The sequence below is a fragment of the Oncorhynchus clarkii genome, chromosome 22 (genome assembly GCF_045791955.1).
Source record: "Oncorhynchus clarkii lewisi isolate Uvic-CL-2024 chromosome 22, UVic_Ocla_1.0, whole genome shotgun sequence".
NCBI lineage: Eukaryota > Metazoa > Chordata > Actinopteri > Salmoniformes > Salmonidae > Oncorhynchus > Oncorhynchus clarkii.
Window position 1 is genome coordinate 12367561 of NC_092168.1, and position 19080 is coordinate 12386640.

The following is a 19080-nucleotide window of genomic DNA, read 5'->3' on the forward strand; positions in this document are numbered from 1 at the left end:
CTTACAATATTTCCGCATCACTGATTTCCCCATTGATGTAATAATTGCATGTACTGTATAGATGAAATCCCTCTTGCCATGTTATAAAATCCAAGAATGTACTGTCCTATCAATATTACAATTTATATTTATGACATGTGCTTCAGGCAATTTTTCTCAAACGTCATTTCTAAATGGATTTTCCTTTTAGATATATGTTTGATCCTTTGGGTTAAATGCATTATCAGTTAAGCCTCACTACCAAATAACGATAACACACATCACCAGGTCAGTTCCAAAGAGTGATATAGGAATCTATAAATTTTACATTTACAAGATCCTGCAACGAAGGCGTTGTAAGTTACTCTTTCTGGGCACCGCAGGTTCGAGCAGCACCGACGTTAAGGAAAACCGTAACCTGGACAACGTCTCCTCCAAAGAGGGGGCAGCTGTAGGCGAGCAGCTCCCCAATGGCAGTGGCGGGGGCAGCAGGAAGCGCCCCCTAGAGGAGGGCAACAATGGCCACACGCTGTCCAAGTTCCGGGCCAAGAAGCGTAAGAAAACACCGGGCCCAGTTCTACCAAAAAATGCACTTATGCAGCTGAATGAAATCAAGCCGGGGCTACAGTATAAGCTGCTGTCTCAAACAGGTCCGGTCCATGCTCCCGTGTTTGTCATGACCGTTGAGGTCAACGGTCAACTGTTCGAGGGCTCAGGTCCGACTAAGAAGAAGGCCAAGCTGAATGCGGCAGAAAAGGCCCTGCGCTCCTTTGTCCAGTTCCCCAACGCCTCCGAGGCGCACCTGGCTATGGGCCGGACACTGACGGTCAACACGGACTTCACATCCGATCAGGCCGACTTCCCAGACATGCTCTTCAATGGGTTTGAGACGCCCGCACCACCCGAGGACTCCTTTTACCTGGGATCCAATGGCAGCGGCTCCTTAAACTCGCTGGGAGAGTATCCTCTGCCCTCCACGCCAGGTGCTAACCTTGCCCAGGCACCGTTGCCCCCTCCCTCCTCCTTCACCTCAAACTCGAGCGGAAAGAATCCCGTCATGATCCTCAACGAGCTGAGGCCGGGCCTCAAGTACGACTTTGTGTCGGAGAGCGGTGAGAGCCACGCCAAGAACTTTGTCATGCAGGTGTCGGTGGACTCACAGCAGTTTGAGGGCTCTGGACGAAACAAGAAGCTGGCCAAGGCCCGGGCCGCCCAGGCAGCCCTCTCAGCCCTCTTCAACATGCAGCTGGACCAGACACCCTCCCGACAGCCCATCCCCAGAGAGGGACTGCAGCTCCACCTACCCCAGGTAAGTTCCCAAACCTAGGTCCCTCTGAACAAGCCAACTCTGCCCCCATTCAAGGCCCTTTTAAAACAGGACATAGAACATAGAATCTGCAGTCACTGACCATTTTTAATGGGAAAGTGTGTTTTATACTCTACATGTAATGTTTTCAGGCAAAGCAAAGGCATCAGAGCTTCCCCAGAAGCCAAAACACTTATGCAAGGCTTTCTCAAACACTGTTGTGATTTTGGATTTTTTTTTAAATGGGAGTGCATTACACATTTAGGAATATCTGGATATGTTTTGGTCAAAGAAAGCAATCTGCTGAGAATTTCAGTGTTTGAGAATAGTTCTTATGTCATACTTTAAACTGGGAAAATGTTCAATAGGCTTATGTGGTTTTAAAGCTCTGAGGACACAGAGGTATTTTCACTACTGTAATTAACAATATCCCTCTCTTGTTGATTTCAGTTAGATATCCTTTCTAGATATTACAAACGACAACATCTGAAAGCCTTTTTAATCGCAATGCGTTCGAGCGAATCTAAAGAATCCCAGTGTCAGTCGCATGCCTTTGCTACCTCATATCTAGAAATATTTTCTTCATGAAAGTCCCCACTGGAAGGTTCAGTTCTCTTGCCAATCATCGCTGGATTTGACATTCATTGAAAATGAAGATGAAATGATCAGGCCCGACGGACGATAGAAGATGAGACAGGATATGAAAATGTGCGGTGCTTCAGTAGTGAAACGGTTGCGTATACATGTGAGACATCTATTTACACATCTCCTAATTGGGCTCCCCTCATCGGCAGCTGAGATAACACCTCTATCTTATTTAGCATCGCCTTTTTTTTGTGTGTGTTGAAAAAAACAATATTGGCTGTCCAGGCTATTTCGTACCTAGATGTGGGACCTATTTAAGTTGAAGCACTGTCAGGGCTTCTTAGAGTTAGGGTTAATTCCATAGGAAACTTGAAATACAATTATTTTAGTTAAGTCATGTTTTACATCACTTGTTTAGCCTAAATAAAAGCCCTGTTTCTGAAGATGTTGTCTTTAACACTCTTGTATAAGAGAAACACTTTCGATATCGAATGTGATTTTATTTCAAATGTAATATGACGACCGTGGTTAGGGCTAGGGCTCAGTAACGGTTTATTGGGGTGCTGTGGCTGGAAGTCAGACTGCATCTAGATCCACGCCCTCCCTTAGGCTGGATTTGCACTCCACTAGGCGTGCTCCGTAACCACTTTGTGACTTTCACACGGAGGGCTCGGCTCCACACTGAGTTTTGTTACTTGGAATGCTTGGTGGAGTGTAAACCCAGGCGTAAAGGTGCTCAAAGAAGGTCTCCCTTTCCAAAGACTGTCAATATCCTAGCGCTGGTTCAGTTTTATATGAATTGGGGAGTGAGGATGGGGATTGGTTTGGGATTTTTCATCACATAAGTGACTGTCAAAGTCGTGCCAGTGCGTGCAGAGATAGTGCCGTCTGGACAGGAAAGCAGCTTGTGGGGCACACTGTCAACGGCTTCAATTGTCTCCCCCCCACCCACTTTCTTTCTTTACTCTCCCTCCACTTGTCATCGGTCTGCTTCCTTCAACCCGGGCAGCTCGTGTCAACGATGCTGCACCCACTAATTGGTCTATTAATTCTCTGTCGGTTAATATTTATTAAATGTACCTTCAGCCCAGCTGAAGCGGTCGCTCCATATGGACGGGGGCTAATTGGAAAATCAGGAAAACATGAGTGATAGAGTACTTTTTTATTGCCAGAATGGAATTGTTTCACTGTTTTTGGCTGTCTGTTTTGTTCCACGACGGATAACACAGACGTCCACGCGTTTCAGTGCTGCCTGCAACCAATTCCCAGAAGTCAAATTATCCCACTCCAACTGGGTGACTCTGAAGTACTGGGGAAGTAATATTTGGACTAATCTTTTTAATTTGTGCCTATTCAGCCGTCGCCTCTCCTTGGCTGTAATCATTTTCCTCTGTATTAGTAAATGGATAAAAGCGAGCAAAAGGAACGGCCACTGTCAAGGAAAAGAGATGCATTAAGTCCATTCGAGGTTCCTGCTGAGATTCGATTCTATATATGCCCACTGTATAAGACTTTTGGCTCAAATGAGGACAACTCACATTTCTATCCTTAATATTCTATGTAGATAGCTGCTCGTCGAACATCTCATTCCAAAATCATGGGCATTAATATGTAGTCGGTCCCCCTTTTGCTGCTAAACAGCCTCCGCTCTTCTCGGAAGGCTTTCCACTAGATGTTGGAACATTGAAGCAGGGACTTGCTTCCATTCAGCTACAAGAGCATTTGTGAGGTTGGGCACTGATGTTGGGCGATTAGGCCTGGCTCGCAGTCGGCTTTCCAATTCATCCCAAAGGTGTTCGATGGGGTTGAGGTCAGGGCTCTGTGCAGACCAGTCAAGTTCTTCCACATCGATCTCAACAAACAATTTATGTATGGACCTGGCTTTGTTCACAGGTGCATTGTCATGCTGAAAGAAGAAAGGGCCTTCTCCAAACTGTTGCCACAAGGTTGGAAGCACAGAATCGTCCAGAATGTCATTGCATGCTGTAATGCTGTAGTGTTAAGATTTCCCCTCCAATTTTCCACCGGAACTAAGGGGCCTAGCCCGAACCATGAAAAACAGCCCCAGACCTTTATTCCTCCTCCACCAAACTTTACAGTTGGCACTATGCATTGGGGCAGGTAGCGTTCTCTTGTCATCTGCCAAACCTGATTCGTCTGTCGGACTGCCAGATCGTGTGATTCATCACTTCAGAGAACGCTTTTTCACTGCTCTAGACTCCAATGGCGGCGAGCTTTACACCACTCCAGCCGATGCTTGGCATTGCGCATGGTGGCCTTAGGCTTGTGTGATGCTGCTTGGCCATGGAAATCCATTTCATGAAGCTCCCGACAAACAGTTCTTGTGCTGACGTTTGGAATTTGGTTTGGAACCTGGTAGTGAGTGTTGCAACCAAGGACAGAGGAGGCAGCTCTAGCAGGGCATAATTTTTTTTAAACTGACTTGTTGGAAAGGTTGCATCCTATGACGGTGGGTGCCACGTTAAAAGTCACTGAAAGTTTTCAATAATGTCTGTCTATGGAGATTGCATGGCTGTGTGCTTGATTTTATACACCTGTCAGCAAAGCCGAATCCACTAATTCAAGAGGTTTCCACATACTTTTTTGTATATAGTGTATGTGAATACACTGACAGGTGACGACTAGTGCTTGAGGGTCTATAATGTCTACTCTGCTTAGTAAGTCCACATGGCTGACTCTGGCATGTGTGCGTGTGGTGGAATATGATGAAGTTGCCCCTAGATGCTGGTCTTAGGTTTAAGTAAGAGCTTTGATGTTTAAAGATTTGGAAAGGATAAACTATTTCCAAACAGGCAGCCTGTACCTGAAGCCTGTGCTCGTTGTGTTGCGTGTCTCACCTCTACAGGTTCTCGCCGACGCCGTCTCTCGCCTGGTGGTGGACAAGTTCAGCGAGCTGACGGACAACTTCACCTCGCCCCACGCGCGACGGAAAGTCCTGGCGGGAGTTGTCATGACAACAGGTACGCTTTATCACTCCGTCTAATGGGAAAACTGGACGTTCTCCACCCTCAGAGCGTTGCTGTTTCCGCAGAACACTACACCACTAAATTTGTACAGGCCATAAAACCCCAGCCATTCTGTCAGCAGGAGGCTAATGTGTGTAGATGGGAGGAAATGAATCTTCTTAGCATCACCTGTCAATCAGGGTGCACATCAAAATCTTCCTTTTGAGGGGTCCATGTCCATGACTGGTGCTGCTGTTTATCATTGGCTATGTAAGCCTAATTTACCCCATACAATTTACAAAAATGTAATTTCACGAGTACACACATGCACATATTTCTAAAAACCTACATGTCCCTTATCAAAAACACAATAAAATGTCAATGAAATGGAATAATGGTAGAAAAGTAGAAACAATAAACACAAATGGCTTTTTATTGAATGTAAAGGTGAATTTTGAACTTCTCTGATCCCCACTCCCAGGCACAGACGTGAAAGAGGCCCAAGTGATCTGCGTCTCCACAGGCACCAAGTGCATCAATGGCGAGTACATGAGCGACCGCGGCCTGGCACTCAACGACTGCCACGCAGAGATTATCGCCCGCCGCTCGCTCATCCGGTACCTCTACGCCCAGCTAGAGCACTTCCTAAGGTGAGAAGTTAGGCCATTGAAAACACAAACACACAAAATGGCTCCCATTTTGATTAGAGTCTTGTTTGTTGAAGCCTTCAGTGGATCATGAAGTCCTAGTAAAAAATGAATTTGTATTTAGTTGTAAAATTGAGTTCACTGTTGCAATGTTGCTTCAATTGCAGCATGGCATTCCTTTTTTTGTTCTTGCTTCAGCTGATTTCTTTTAGTTGTTTTTATTTTCTGTGACATTTGGAGCCACTGCCAACACTTTGCACCCCTCCCCCCTTTCACCCTCTGTCTCCTAGCAACAACAAGGAGGAGCAGCAGAAGTCTATTTTCATGCGCTGTGACAAGCGTGGCTACCGGCTAAAGGACAACGTCCAGTTCCACCTCTACATCAGCACCTCGCCCTGCGGAGACGCACGCATCTTCTCGCCGCATGAGGCCGGCATGGAAGGTATGAGGCGCACCCTCCTCCCCACTTACCTGTGACAGTAGTAGATGTTACCAAACCTCTTGTTGACCCTTCTGTGCCACAATGTACAATGATGGCATGATTCCTGCCTTCTTCATCAGGTGCATATGTCAGGCTGTCCAGCGCCTGCACAATGCTTTTCGATGTGAATGCGTTCTGCCCTTAAGTTTATATGAAGCCTAATTATCTTATACTCATTGAGACATTTGTGATACACCTTCATATAAACACGGAAACAGCATTTCCGACCATACTCTTCTTGCTCTTAACCGAATGCAATTCGCTGAACTATCTCTTAAATGCAAGGCTTATTGTGATTCACTCATTGATTCCATATGACTGTAAGCTTATAATGTCAATGGCTTAAATTTCGATGCTACGTGAACATGTACATATAGGGCCGTTCCATTAGTTTTGGTGGCATGCCATCTTTAGTGACCTTGTCCCATGTGACAGCCAGACTCAATCAACCCCCACGTCAGCTCAGTCTCCATTCCCCTCACTTAGCTGGCTGACACATTTTCTTATTTAATCTTACGCTTGTTGAGAATTCCATATCGGAGCTTGTTTATTTTATTCAATTAACTCCTGTATGTTTTCCTCTTATGCCTGGTTTCATTTAATTAGAATTTCATTTTGAATGTCCAAATGCGTATTACAAACCCATTTCAACAAGTCTATTAATTAGTGGATCTTTGTCCATGTTTCCTCTCTCTCTCTCTCTCTCTCTCTCTCTCTCTGTCGCTCTCTTCCTCTATCTCTCTCTCTCTCTCTCTCTTCCTCTCTCTCTCTCTCTCTCTCGCTCTCTCTGATTACTCCTCTTTATATGTCACATATAAATGCTTCTGTCACATTGTTTCCCGGCATACGCAAAAACACAAAAGGAAATACCCTTGTACAATTAGCCAGTGGATTGATTAGGCTTGTTAGCTTTTTGAATTACTTTCCAACATGTAGAAATGCTGTGATTAATAACAATGAAGTTGTATTTAAAGTTATTGTCTTTTGTACCCTTCGCACTGTCGAGATGATTTGGTGTCACATGCCCTAGAAGACCACAATGGAAACAAGTATCTTGACTTTTTTGTGTATGTATCCTCAACAATTTTGGTATATGCATCTTTTGCCTGGTGTAATATTTGATGCATTTTAAATTGTCACATTACATTAAATGAAATCTGCTGTGTTAAGAGTGTACAGGCGGCCAGGATTGCTTATATATTGCTGGTGCTGATCATCAATGTCTTATTGACCGCATTCATGAAAATGTTGATTTTATGTGATACATTTCAAAGAAAATACAGAAACTGACTGAAACTGGTTTAGAGTTAATCCATTCATCCATCTGTCTTCTCCTTGTCCCCCTCCCACAGACCAAGGAGACCGCCACCCCAACCGGAAGGCACGGGGCCAGCTGAGGACCAAGATAGAGTCTGGGGAGGGGACCATCCCTGTGAGGACCAGCAACACCATCCAGACATGGGACGGGGTGCTGCAGGGAGAGAGGCTGCTCACCATGTCCTGCAGTGACAAGATCGCAAGGTAACATTTCCTCACATATCCTCCTCCAAAGCCGGCAAGATTGTGAGACACAATCATCATGTACATTTGCAAATAACAAAAATTACAAATCAACAATTTAATTATCAACAATTTAATTGGACATTAAACAGAGTTTATATGAATTTGACTCTAATTCTTGCCCGGTATTTGCACTTGGAAGTGCAATCCTTACAGTCAGTAAGCTGCTGTTGTGGTAGATACAGCTGTAGTATATAACCAGAGTTAGGCTATTGGTCTCTGTGTTAAGGTGTCTGTTAAGTCGTTATTAGTGCAGGGTGCGGATTCACCCATAAAGTTACGGTGGTGTCTGCCAATGTGTGCCGTGGTAATGTCACGGAAATAGACAGATAAAGAGGTGTCAAGACTTATAAAACACACACACACACAAACTCTGTCTTCCTTCAGTGTGCTGTGACAGCGGGCTCTGGCATATCTACCCGCTACCCCAAAGAACTTCACCTACACACACAAGAACACACACACACACACACACACATATCATGCATTGATGTAGAGTATCTGTCAGCCACTTCCACCCATATAGCAGACTCAGCGTTACCTCTTTAATGCATATGAATCACTGATGTATATTAACCCTGTATTGCTGATTCTATGTATTGGCCAGTGAGAGGCTTTGAAGACACCACTCGGCCGTATTGGCACTCCCCAGAAGAAGTTGGGTCATGCCTAGATCGCATACAGCTTTTGTCAAATTTGACGTCAAAAGTTTAATTATTTTTATATTTTAGATAACCCTAACCCTTTTCCTAACGTTAACCTAATTATCCTTACCTGCAACGTTAATTCTCCTAACCTTCTGTGTAAGTTCTCCGAATCCTGCTACGAAAAGTCAATTTTGACAAAAGCTGTATACCTTCTAGACAAAACCAAGGAGCAGGTTTTGAATGGAATTCTACAGTATTTCAATTAAATGTTTCAAGGACAAAATGACATGTATTTAAGTATGTTTTTGTTGTAGTGGAGACAGTAACATTAGTACTTTCAACAAATTATACTTTAAGGAAAATATTTGTATGTATTTCTTAATCTTTTATTTTTATGTTAGCTCACATAATAAATATAATTATGCATTAAGATGTCTGTAATAGAATAAAAGTGGCAAAAACAAATGTTACATTAATAAATGCATTTCTATAGCTTCCAAAATATTTTTTTATGAAGGTGGGGATGTGTCAAGATGGAGGCACGATGGCTTTAAAACAGCGCCCTCTGATAGTCATCTAGTGTACATATAAATCATTGATAGGAAAAGCTTAATGCTTGATTAATAACGGTTTGGTCAAACTAGTTATTGATGTACTTCTGTAATTGCAATCATTTAGTGTGTTTTCAGCTAGTTTTGTTTAGATTGGCCTATGATAGAGTGCAGAAATTACATCCAAGTACAACAATAATATTGTACAAATTATTAATGGAGGATTGCAAAGTTGTGTAGAGGCCTGGTTTTCTAGAGCAGTTAGTTGTTTTATACAGTACCAGTCAAAAGTTTGGACACACCTACTTATTCAAGGGTTTTTCTTTATTTTTACTATTTTCTACATTGTAGAATAATAGTGAAGACAACACAACTCTGAAATAACACAAATGTAGTAACCAAAAAATGTTAAACAAATCAAAATATATTTGAGATTTGAGATTCTTCGAAGTAGCCACCCTTTGCCTTGATGACAGCTTTTCACACTCTTGTCATTCTCTCAACCAGCTTCATGAAGAATGCTTTTCCAACAGTCTTGAAGGAGTTCCCACATATGCTGAGCACTTGTTGACTGCTTTTCCTTCTCTCTGCGGTCCTAACTCATCCCAAACCACAGTCACCCAACCTCAAATAGGTTGAGGTCGGTGACTGTGGAGTCCAGGTCATCTGATGCAGCACTCCATCACTCTCCTTCTTGGTCAAATAGGGCTCCCGAGTGGCACAGCGGTTTAAGGAACTGCATTTCAGTGCTAGAGGCGTCACTACAGATACCCTGGTTCGAATCCAGACTGTATCACAACCGGCCGTGATTGGGAGTCCCATAAGGCGGTGCACAATTGGCCCAGCGTCGTCCGGGTTTGGCCGGTATAGGCCGTCATTGTAAATAAGAATTTGATCTGAACTGACTTGCCTAGTTAAGTAAAGGTTAAGTAAATAAAAATAGCGTTTACACAGCCTGGAGTTGTGTTTTGGGTCATTGTCCTGTTGAAAAACAAATGATAGTCCCACTAAGCGCAAACCAGATGGGATGGGGTATCGCTGCAGAACGCTGTGGTAGCCATGCTGGTAAAGTGTGCCTTGAATTCTAAATAAATCCCTGACAATGTCACCCGCAAAGCCCCTCCCCACACCATCACACTTCCTCCTCCATGCTTCACGTTGGGATCCACACATGCGGAGATCATCCATTCACGTACTCTGCATCTCGCAAAGACATGGTGGTTGGAAGCAAAAATCTCAAATTTGGATTCATCAGGCAAAAGGACAGATTTCCACCAGTCTAATGTCCATTGCTCGTGTTTCTTGGCCAAAGCAAGTCTCTTCTTATTATTGGTGTCCTTTGGTAGTGGTTTCTTTGCAGCAATTCGTGAAGACTTGATTCACACAGTCTCCTCTGAACAGTTGATGTTGAGATGTGTCTGTTACCTGAACTCTTTATTTGGGCTGCAATCTGAGGCTGGTAACTTTAATGAACTTATCCTCTGCAGCAGAGGCAACTCTGGGTCTTTCTTTCCTGTGGCGGGCCTCATGAGAACCAGTTTCATCATAGCGCATGATGGTTTTTGTGACTGCACTTGAAGAAACTTTCAGAGTTGACTGACCTTCATGTTTTAAAGTTATGATGGACTGTCATTTCTTTGCTTATTTGAACTGTTCTTGCCATAATATGGACTTGGTCTTTTACCAAATTGGGCTATCTTCTGTATACCACCCCTACCATGTCACAACACAACTGATTGACTCGAACACATTAAGAAGGAAAGTAATTCCACAAATTGACTTTTAACAAGGCACACCTGTTAATTGAAATGCATTCCAGGTGACTACTGTACCTCATGAAGCTGGTTGAGAGAATGCCAAGAGTGTGCAAAGCTGTCATCAAGGCAAAAGGTGGCTACTTTGAAGAATCTCAAATATGAAATCTATTTTGATTTGTTTAACACTTTTTTGGTTACTACATGATTCCATATGTATTATTTAATAGTTTTGATGTCTTCACTATTGTTCTACAATACAACAAAAAAATTATAAATAAAGAAAAACCCTGGCATGATTAGGTGTGTCCAAACTCTTGACTGGTACTGTAGGTGATAGCACTTAGTTTCTAGTAGTTATCCTGTACATCCCACTTTGTTCAGGCCCAGTCTTATTGGATTCAGGCTATATCAGGGGCAGCTGAATTGATGGGGTCCAACCCGGGTGTTTTCGCAGTCAGCCCATGACCCTGCTCACTGTCCACAGTCAAGGCGCAGCTATCTATCCCTCCCCATTAATGTACGATGCAATCTACTCCGTAACTCTCCCTCCTAGTCCCTTCCTCCAATTTCAATGCCAACAGGAGTGTCACACACCTAATGTTTTTGATCAAGCATTAATGGCCTTGCTATTATACTATGTAACTCGAGATGACAGTATACAGGTAGCATGTGCACTAACAGCTAACCTAGCTCATAGCCCAATTAGAGCAAGGCATAGAAAGTGTCACCACTTTACAGCACAGAACAGACTACCCTCCACTTGTTCTCTACACAACAGGTCCTCTCCTAACCTAACCATTGCAACTAAATGGTGAGGTGGAGAAAAAATGCCCCTCCTGCCATCTCTTCCTGTACGAATGATTAATGACTCGGCGATGGCTATTTACCTAAATGCACTAGCGCTGTTTGACTTAGCCCTGCAATTTCAGTGTGTTTTTTTTTTTACACCTTTCTCCTTGGATTACATGGCCTGCCCGGCGGCGCTAAGGTGATGGAGGTCTAGTTTACGGCTACTGGCTCATTAGAAGTGTTACTCTCCAGAGTTGCTTTTTCTTTGATAAAATAATTGATTGTGAAGCCCCAATCACTTGAGCTTGATCGCCACTCTCCCTTTAGAACACTGAAGTGTGTGTGTGTGGTGCGTTGGTGGGGGAGTGGGGTGTGTGTGTGTGTGGTGCGTTGGTGGGGGAGTGGGGTGTGTGTGTGTGTGGTGCGTTGGTGGGGGAGTGGGGTGTGTGTGTGTGTGGTGCGTTGGTGGGGGAGTGGGGTGTGTGTGTGTGTGTGTACATGTGCATGCGTGTTTTTGGAAAAGAGCAGTGGTATGTTTTGTCTGATTATGTTTTTTGATTGTGCACCCCAGAGCCTCCATGGCCACTGAGTTTAGCAGCTATCACAAGGGGCAAAATCACGTAAATCAAATGAGGTGGGTGGGTAGATGGACGGAACAACAGTAATGATACAGTCCAACTATCAACCCCCCCGTCGCATATGGAAGACGTCCCTGCCGGGGGCTACTGGAAAACGAGTGGTCTCCGAGACTCATGTCTTGACTGCGATTCTAGTCGGTGGCTTAATTTCACACACTCTCACACACACACTGCCTCGGGTCAGAAGGAGACAGGAGCGGCAGTTATCAAAGCTGTTTGTCAGGGTCTTGTTTCTGTCATCTGGTAATGGTCTGCCTGTGTGTGTCCTCTTCGAAGTCGTCGCTCGCCAAGGCAATTGGTATAGCCTCATAGAGCGTGTGGAAGGAAATGTATGGGAAAGATGGGACGGCTAATGTAACAACATAGAATGTAGGGTGACATAAATGCAATTGGATAGTTCAGAGCAGCCATTCCTATGTGTGTGTTTGTGCGGGAGTGTTTGTGTGCGTGGATGCGCATTTGTGTGTGAGTACGTTTTTGTGTCTTTATGCGTGCATGTGTGTATGTGTATGTGTGTACTTATGCGTGTGTGTCCCTCTGCTGCAGATGGAACGTGCTGGGCATCCAGGGATCTCTGATGAGTTACTTCACGGAGCCCATCTACTTCTCCAGCATCATCCTGGGCAGCCTGTATCACGCAGACCACCTCTCCCGGGCTATGTACCAGCGCATCGCCGACATCGAGGACCTGCCCCAACAGTTCAGCCTCAACAGGCCTCTACTGAGCGGTCAGTACCCTTCACCTTTAAACTTCGACTCCTTTACTTCTTTGCCCCCCCGCCGCCAATACTCTAGCGCCTAGACTCTCATGCGCTCAGGGTCGTGTTCATTTTGGGGGACGCAACAGAACATGTTTTAAAACGTTTTGCCACAGAAAACAAAAAACGAGTCGAAGGTAGTCCCTTCCTGTTTCAGTCCCTCCCCGTTTTTCACCCGTTTGGTGGTTAATGCCCATGACACGGGCGTAGACTCTCATGCCAAAGAACACTCCACGCTAGAATAACTCAAGTGCCACCACATGCACATTCAAACACTCCAATACTTTCAACACTTTGCTTAGGTGGCTAGGAGGAGGCTTAGTTGGCCTCTTGTCTGTTTCCTCACGCTTTCTCTGTGAAGACCAATGCAACCGGACACTGTGACTCCATGGGCAAACCCACAGTAGGCACAAGGGTAAACACCAATCATGTATAAATGTCTACGGTAAATACCCAGCAGGACTGTGGGTAATCACATAGATGGGTCACCTACCGTAGTCTTATTGAAACACTGCAGTTGTCATCTGAGGTGACATTTACTTACCCTTCCTGTGTGAGTTTGGATAACTTGATGCCCTTTGTGCCAAATCGGTGGAATCCATGCAGCCATTTGTTATAAGGTCAGATCTGTTTAGATACTCTCAAAATGTTTATTTGACTCCAGGATTTTTCTTTGTGATATTTCATTATATATCCCTTTGTCAAGTTGTTTTGTGGCATTTGGAACCGGCTATGCGTTCTATAGCACATACAGCTAAAATAAAGTGCATTCCCCCTTCCATCCCACTGTCCAAACCACCTCCTACACCTGTTGTCAGGGTAGGGGCTAAGGCAGGGTGAGGGCTACCTAGTAACAGCATATTGTCCTTTATTTTCCATTGCACGGCGCTTTGAAATGTGTTTCTATGGTGTGCCTGAATGAACATGGCCCTGATCTCCCTCCAGATCTCACACAATGCAATAGCTGTCCCAACTGGTGCGCTCAACTTCCTTCCCGCCTACCTAACCCTCTCTCCTCTTCCTCCTCCTCTCTGTCCCCTCCGATGACTCCCTGAACTGCAGGTAAAGAGATAATGGGAGGGTTATTAACTTTTTTTCCGCTTTAGGGAGTTTTGCCGTGAAGGAGCTTTGCGCTGTGGACGCTCAGCATTTAGCCCTTTAAATCATAATCCCCCAGCCAGGCAGCCCAGTGCACTGCAGAAGAGAAAGGAACCGAGGCGTTTAACACCCTCCACTGAAAGAAGGATTTATGCCGCCAATCTATCTTCTCTCTAGGCCTCTGCTTGGAGGAGCACATGTACTGTAATAGAGGCTTTATCCCAAACACACTAGGTGGACATTGTAGCATCATGTTTTGATGGGTATTTTGTTAACGCTATCTCTGACAGATGCTGCTAGGACAAAGACTGTACAAAGACTCGCGACTTTGACCCGTCGTGCCCTCGCTTGTGGAGCGACGGCTCGGGTTAACCACGATGAGAAGCCTTCACCAAAACCTGAAGAGTCATATGCTTTCTTTCAGAGCGAATGCCTTGCTCTCAGAAGGATAAAGCGGGCATGAGTCACATTTGCGGGTTGGTTAGACTTGCGTGCTTGCTTTTAGAAAGGGGAGTTAACTTTTAGAGTTAATGCCTGGGCTCGTCATTGAATCCCATTGGCTCAGCCTTGCATGCTCACTGTTAGAAGGTGGAATTAGAGCTGCTGAGTGAGTGGCTATCTATGATTCCAGGCATCAGCAACGCAGAGGCGAGGCAGCCGGGCAAGGCGCCCAACTTCAGCGTGAACTGGGCAGTGGGCGACCAGGCGCTGGAGGTCATCAACGCCACCACGGGCAAAGACGACATGGGGCGCGCCTCGCGCCTCTGCAAGCACGCCCTCTACAGCCGCTTTATTCGCCTGCACTCCAAGGTACGGAATGGTTTGACACACACACACCACAACTGTTCTCCTTGAATTAGTGTTTATGACTATCAGCACTACTCACAGAGGGTGTGGGCAGCATTAAGAGCAGCTGAAGCACAGATCAAGTGGTTGTACGTTTATGCACTGTACAAGTTGCTCCTCAATATCCTATTCAAAGTAGTCTTCTGCGTATCTCAACATCTGTTTTGCTCCCCTCCCCACGCCAGTTGTCATCCACACTGAGGATCAAGGTGTCCAAGCCCAGCTCGTACCACGACGCCAAGGAGGCGGCTGTAGAGTACCACAACGCCAAGCAGACGCTGATCAAGGTCTTCCACAAGTCGGGCCTGGGGGCCTGGGTGAAGAAGCCCATCGAGCAGGACCAGTTCTCCCTCAACTCCTGATCGGGCAATTAGGGGGGAACCTCTTCACTCAACCCAACCCACCGCACCCCAACCCCCCTCTCTAGACCTGAGAGTGGCTCTTCGAATCTACCAGCCACTGAGACTTCACGTGTGTGCGTGTGCGTGTGTGTGCGTACATGCGTGTGTGTGTGTGTGTGTATGTCTGTCTGAGTGTGTGTGTGAGAAATAATGCACGTGGTTCTGGCCTCCTTCCTCCGTCCCCAATCACTCTGCTCTCATTCCTCATCGCTGTGACGTCATCACTTGCTGTGTCTGTCTGTTTGTTTTAAACCAACTAAAATTCAAATACCTTTTTATGTCCTTATGGACATAAAAATGTATGGTATTTTAAACTGGAATCCTTTTTAGTCTGTTTTTTTTTGTAAAATTTTACATGAGGTTGTCCATATACCATGTAGTTACTATATAAGTACTTCTGTAACTAGAATGTACAATGATTGGCCGGATTCCATTTCTGTCATTCAGTTAAATGTAATTTCACTTGGAAACCCAAATGCCGTATGACTTCATGGTCTATTTTTTTACGTATTGTGAGATTTGACCTTTTCTTTTCCTATTTTATTACATTCTTGCCCCTGTATTAAAAGCACATAGGACATGATGCTAAATACTCATCCAAAATGGTGGTTACAGTCATTGAATCATCATTCATTTGAAATATTCTCTTGTGAACATTTTACGCTTATTTATTTATTTGATGACGATGTTGGTCACCATTCCCATTCCTATTCCATACTTGAACAGGGGCCCTGGTGGAGGCTGTCGATGATTCCCCTCGAGTCCTTTGGCCTAGGGAGTTTAGGGGATTGGGTAGGCGCTGCACGTTTTTTCTTATTGACTTAAGCCATGGCTTTGCATGGGAACTGTCTCCGAGGTCTGCAGAGCTGATTTGGTAGGCAACCACCAGGATCTCCTCGAGTGAATTTTGAATGCCAGCATCTTATTTCTGCACAGGCAGCTTCAAATCATTTTTCTCTCTTTGTATGTGTTTGTTTTTGGGGAGGGAGGGGCTTTGTTTTTAGAATTGAAACTTTTGACTCTTTTTTTTTTGTGAGGATTGAAGGATTGCACTGCAACTGAATAATGACAGGAATTAAGTCTTTCCATCAATGACACTGCATAGGAGCTACATTACACCTTCATAAGCATGAGCCTCATGGACATTATGCATCCATGCCCTGGGCATTTATAAATGCTTATGTTAACAACCTCAGTTTGATATGTCATGGTCATGCTACACAATACAAGTAAGGTGACATAACACATCTTGTGTCAATCTAGGGTTGTTATGGAGGTGTAAAGTAGTCCATATGTCATGTCATTCATAGAGAGCTGGGAAGAGCTTATGTCATCATTTAAATACCTTTTAAAGGCCCAATGCAGCCGTTTTTATATCAATATCAAATCATTTCCGGGTATCAATTAAGTACCTTACTGTAAAGATTTCTTTTAAACAAAAAACAAGAATTTTGTTGGACTTTCTGGGAGTAAACTAGCTGTTATTGGCAGAGAGGTTTGGAACTTTCTTTGTTATTGGTATATTAACCAATTTACAGCATGTGATGTCACCATGGAAAGCCAAAACTCCCGCACATGCAAACCTGCTGATTAAAAAGTCCTGTGTAGATTGTATTTTCAACCAGCAACTATCAGGAAATAACACTGATCAACATTGTCTCACACTTTTCTAGTGTTAGTTTAATCAGCTGTTGTACACAATGATATAAAACACAGGAAAAACTGCACTGGGCCTTTAAAGGCAACACGAATGCTGATTGCTCATTGTGTGAGTAAACTTCCAAGGGAACACAAAGAAACGCATGAGAGTTTTTACAAAGTTGAGTTTGGTACCACCCACCCACCAAATGACCAATCTGTGTATGCTCGCTCCAAGACCTATTGGTCCATATACCTGGGTATTCTATAAGCCCTGTTCTCCACTGTCTGCCGTGTGCTAATCTTTTCTATTTCAACTATTTCTACAACATGATAAACTCTGGATGCCAGTAATGACAACTTGGTCATATACCTGTAATATCAGCATTGTACATTTGTTTATTATTGAACGTTGTGCGTTGCACTTGATGGCCAGTGACAAACCACAATTTGAACCGACACGCTGCAAAGGGATTGATATTATGAGATATTCTTTACTTAGTGTATTTTTATATCCAATATATTTGGTTCAAAACAGCAGGGGAAGGTGTTTGGTTTGAGTCCCAGCATTGTGTGTGTCGTGTGTGTGTATGTCTAGAGTGTGTGTGTGTGTGTGTGTGTGTGTGTGTGTGTGTGTGTGTGTGTGTGTGTGTGTGTGTGTGTGTGTGTGTGTGTGTGTGTGTGTGTGTGTGTGTGTGTGTGTGTGTGTGTGTGTGTGTGCGCGCATGACACAGCTCGATATTAGATATAAGGATATTAGAGATTGCTGTGGAATCTTCACCAAAGATTATGTCCTTGTGTTTTCCCACAATTTTCTTTTGAGCAACAAAATAAAAAAAATGGGAATTATTTTTTTAACACCTGTGTTTCTCACACACAAATTGCTGATTAAAATATTACAATGTTTTAGTTATTGTACTTTCATTTGACCAATTTATTTGATTTGTATAGAACAATGGGTTTGTGTTCTGTTGTATTCCAGCTTCGTGATGGAATCTTACTTGTCGGGCTCTTTCAGTATATCTGTAGCTGTTGATTACCAAGGTGTAAATATTGTGAACCTCTCTGTTATATTGCTGTGGAATGATGGGGATAGGATTAATACTGGTTAAAAATATGATGCCTGTGCAACTATTCTTCCTTCACTGTCTAGTTCTTGTTCTCTCTTCCCCCCCCCCCCCCCCCCCCCCATGAAACTGCTGGGATGTATTTGATTTGTTTTTGTCCTTTACTTAGAACTCTTTACAAAAAAGCTAGTCAGGTTCTTTCACTGCAACGGCCAGAGATTTGCTAATCCTTGTAGAGCAAAAGTCAAATGTCCTGTGTTGCTGTGTCCTTGTGATACAAATGTATGTTCGGAATCATGTACGTCCCCCCTACCTCCACCGACAGAGGGGGAACCATGCCACGATGCAGGCCTCAGCCAAGAGAACTGGATCAAGGTCACAAGCAATATAACCCCCAACGCCCCTTTTAATGAGGCCCAACCAGGAACGGGAGCAAAAAGAATGGCTCCCCTCCCCCTCTGTTTCCCCCCTTGTCGTAATCTCTTTATAAACTGACTGTCTGAAACTTTCTTTAAAGACTGCCTGCTTCTCTATAGTATGTTCCTAAATTTTTTTGACTGCACTAAAGATGTCAATCGATGATGTCATGACACAAACCGTCCCCCAAAATGGACAGGTCGAAAACTATTTCCAAGAAGCTGAACTGCAACCCTATAACCTAGTGGTCCCAGTGGTCTATAGTCCCCAGTCGGTCGTTTGGTCAAGACGGTCGGCCGCCCTGACCGCGTGGTGACTGGTGACTGTTAAGTGGTCCCTATGGGGTCCACTCGGGTGGTCAGAGAACTCCTCCACCCTCCTCACCCCACGTCCGCTGTGCAACCTGTACCCGGACCACCATCTTGCATGTGCTCCCACTCTGAAGCTGCACCTAAAGCATGACGACATACTTTTAAAGGACTCGTATGTAGAAAAATAACGGATAAATAGATATATTAAAATGAGCAACAACAAAAAATAAAGGCGACCATAGTTTACTTTCTTTCGCGGAGGTTGTGTCATTCTTTGCGACGTGTGCGTGGTTGTAAACTGTTGTTGTGCGGAACGTATTGAGCCCATGAAACACACAGACTCCTTATCAGCAAGCAGCCTCCCATCTAGCCCTTATCTTTCTGCACCATCCCACGCCGAGAAGAAACCACGCCAAGATCGAAAACAAGCGCTATATTTTCACATAGAACATTGTAAAGAGAGATGGTATTGTTAGGTGTTACTTTGTAGTCAGTCGGTCTGTCAATCTCAAGGTTCAACGGGATTAGTGGACATGGGCTTTCCTTCCACTTTCATGTTTTACCTACAAATAGCTCTGGAGGTGAGGCAAGGCCATCAAAAGGTGATGCTGTGACGACTAGGTGTGTATGATGTCTGT

General features: G+C 44.3%; 1 protein-coding gene across 9 annotated transcripts in view; it reads left to right on the forward strand.

Annotated features, from left to right (window-relative positions):
- LOC139380405 (adenosine deaminase RNA specific B1b) overlaps window positions 1–18693 on the forward strand; it is a 169458-nt gene extending 150765 nt beyond the window's left edge. For 7 of the 9 annotated variants that reach the window (XM_071123046.1, XM_071123049.1, XM_071123050.1 and 4 more), the window contains 8 exons: window positions 363–1288; window positions 4737–4851; window positions 5318–5486; window positions 5774–5925; window positions 7317–7485; window positions 12453–12634; window positions 14394–14572; window positions 14794–18693. In XM_071123046.1, coding sequence (XP_070979147.1) covers window positions 363–1288; window positions 4737–4851; window positions 5318–5486; window positions 5774–5925; window positions 7317–7485; window positions 12453–12634; window positions 14394–14572; window positions 14794–14970 — 2069 coding nt within the window. In that variant the 3' untranslated portion in view covers window positions 14971–18693. The remainder of the gene's footprint in view (window positions 1–362; window positions 1289–4736; window positions 4852–5317; window positions 5487–5773; window positions 5926–7316; window positions 7486–12452; window positions 12635–14393; window positions 14573–14793) is intronic. The other 2 variants (XM_071123055.1, XM_071123054.1) reach the window with 2 other exon arrangements.
- The last annotated feature ends 387 nt before the right edge of the window (window positions 18694–19080 follow it).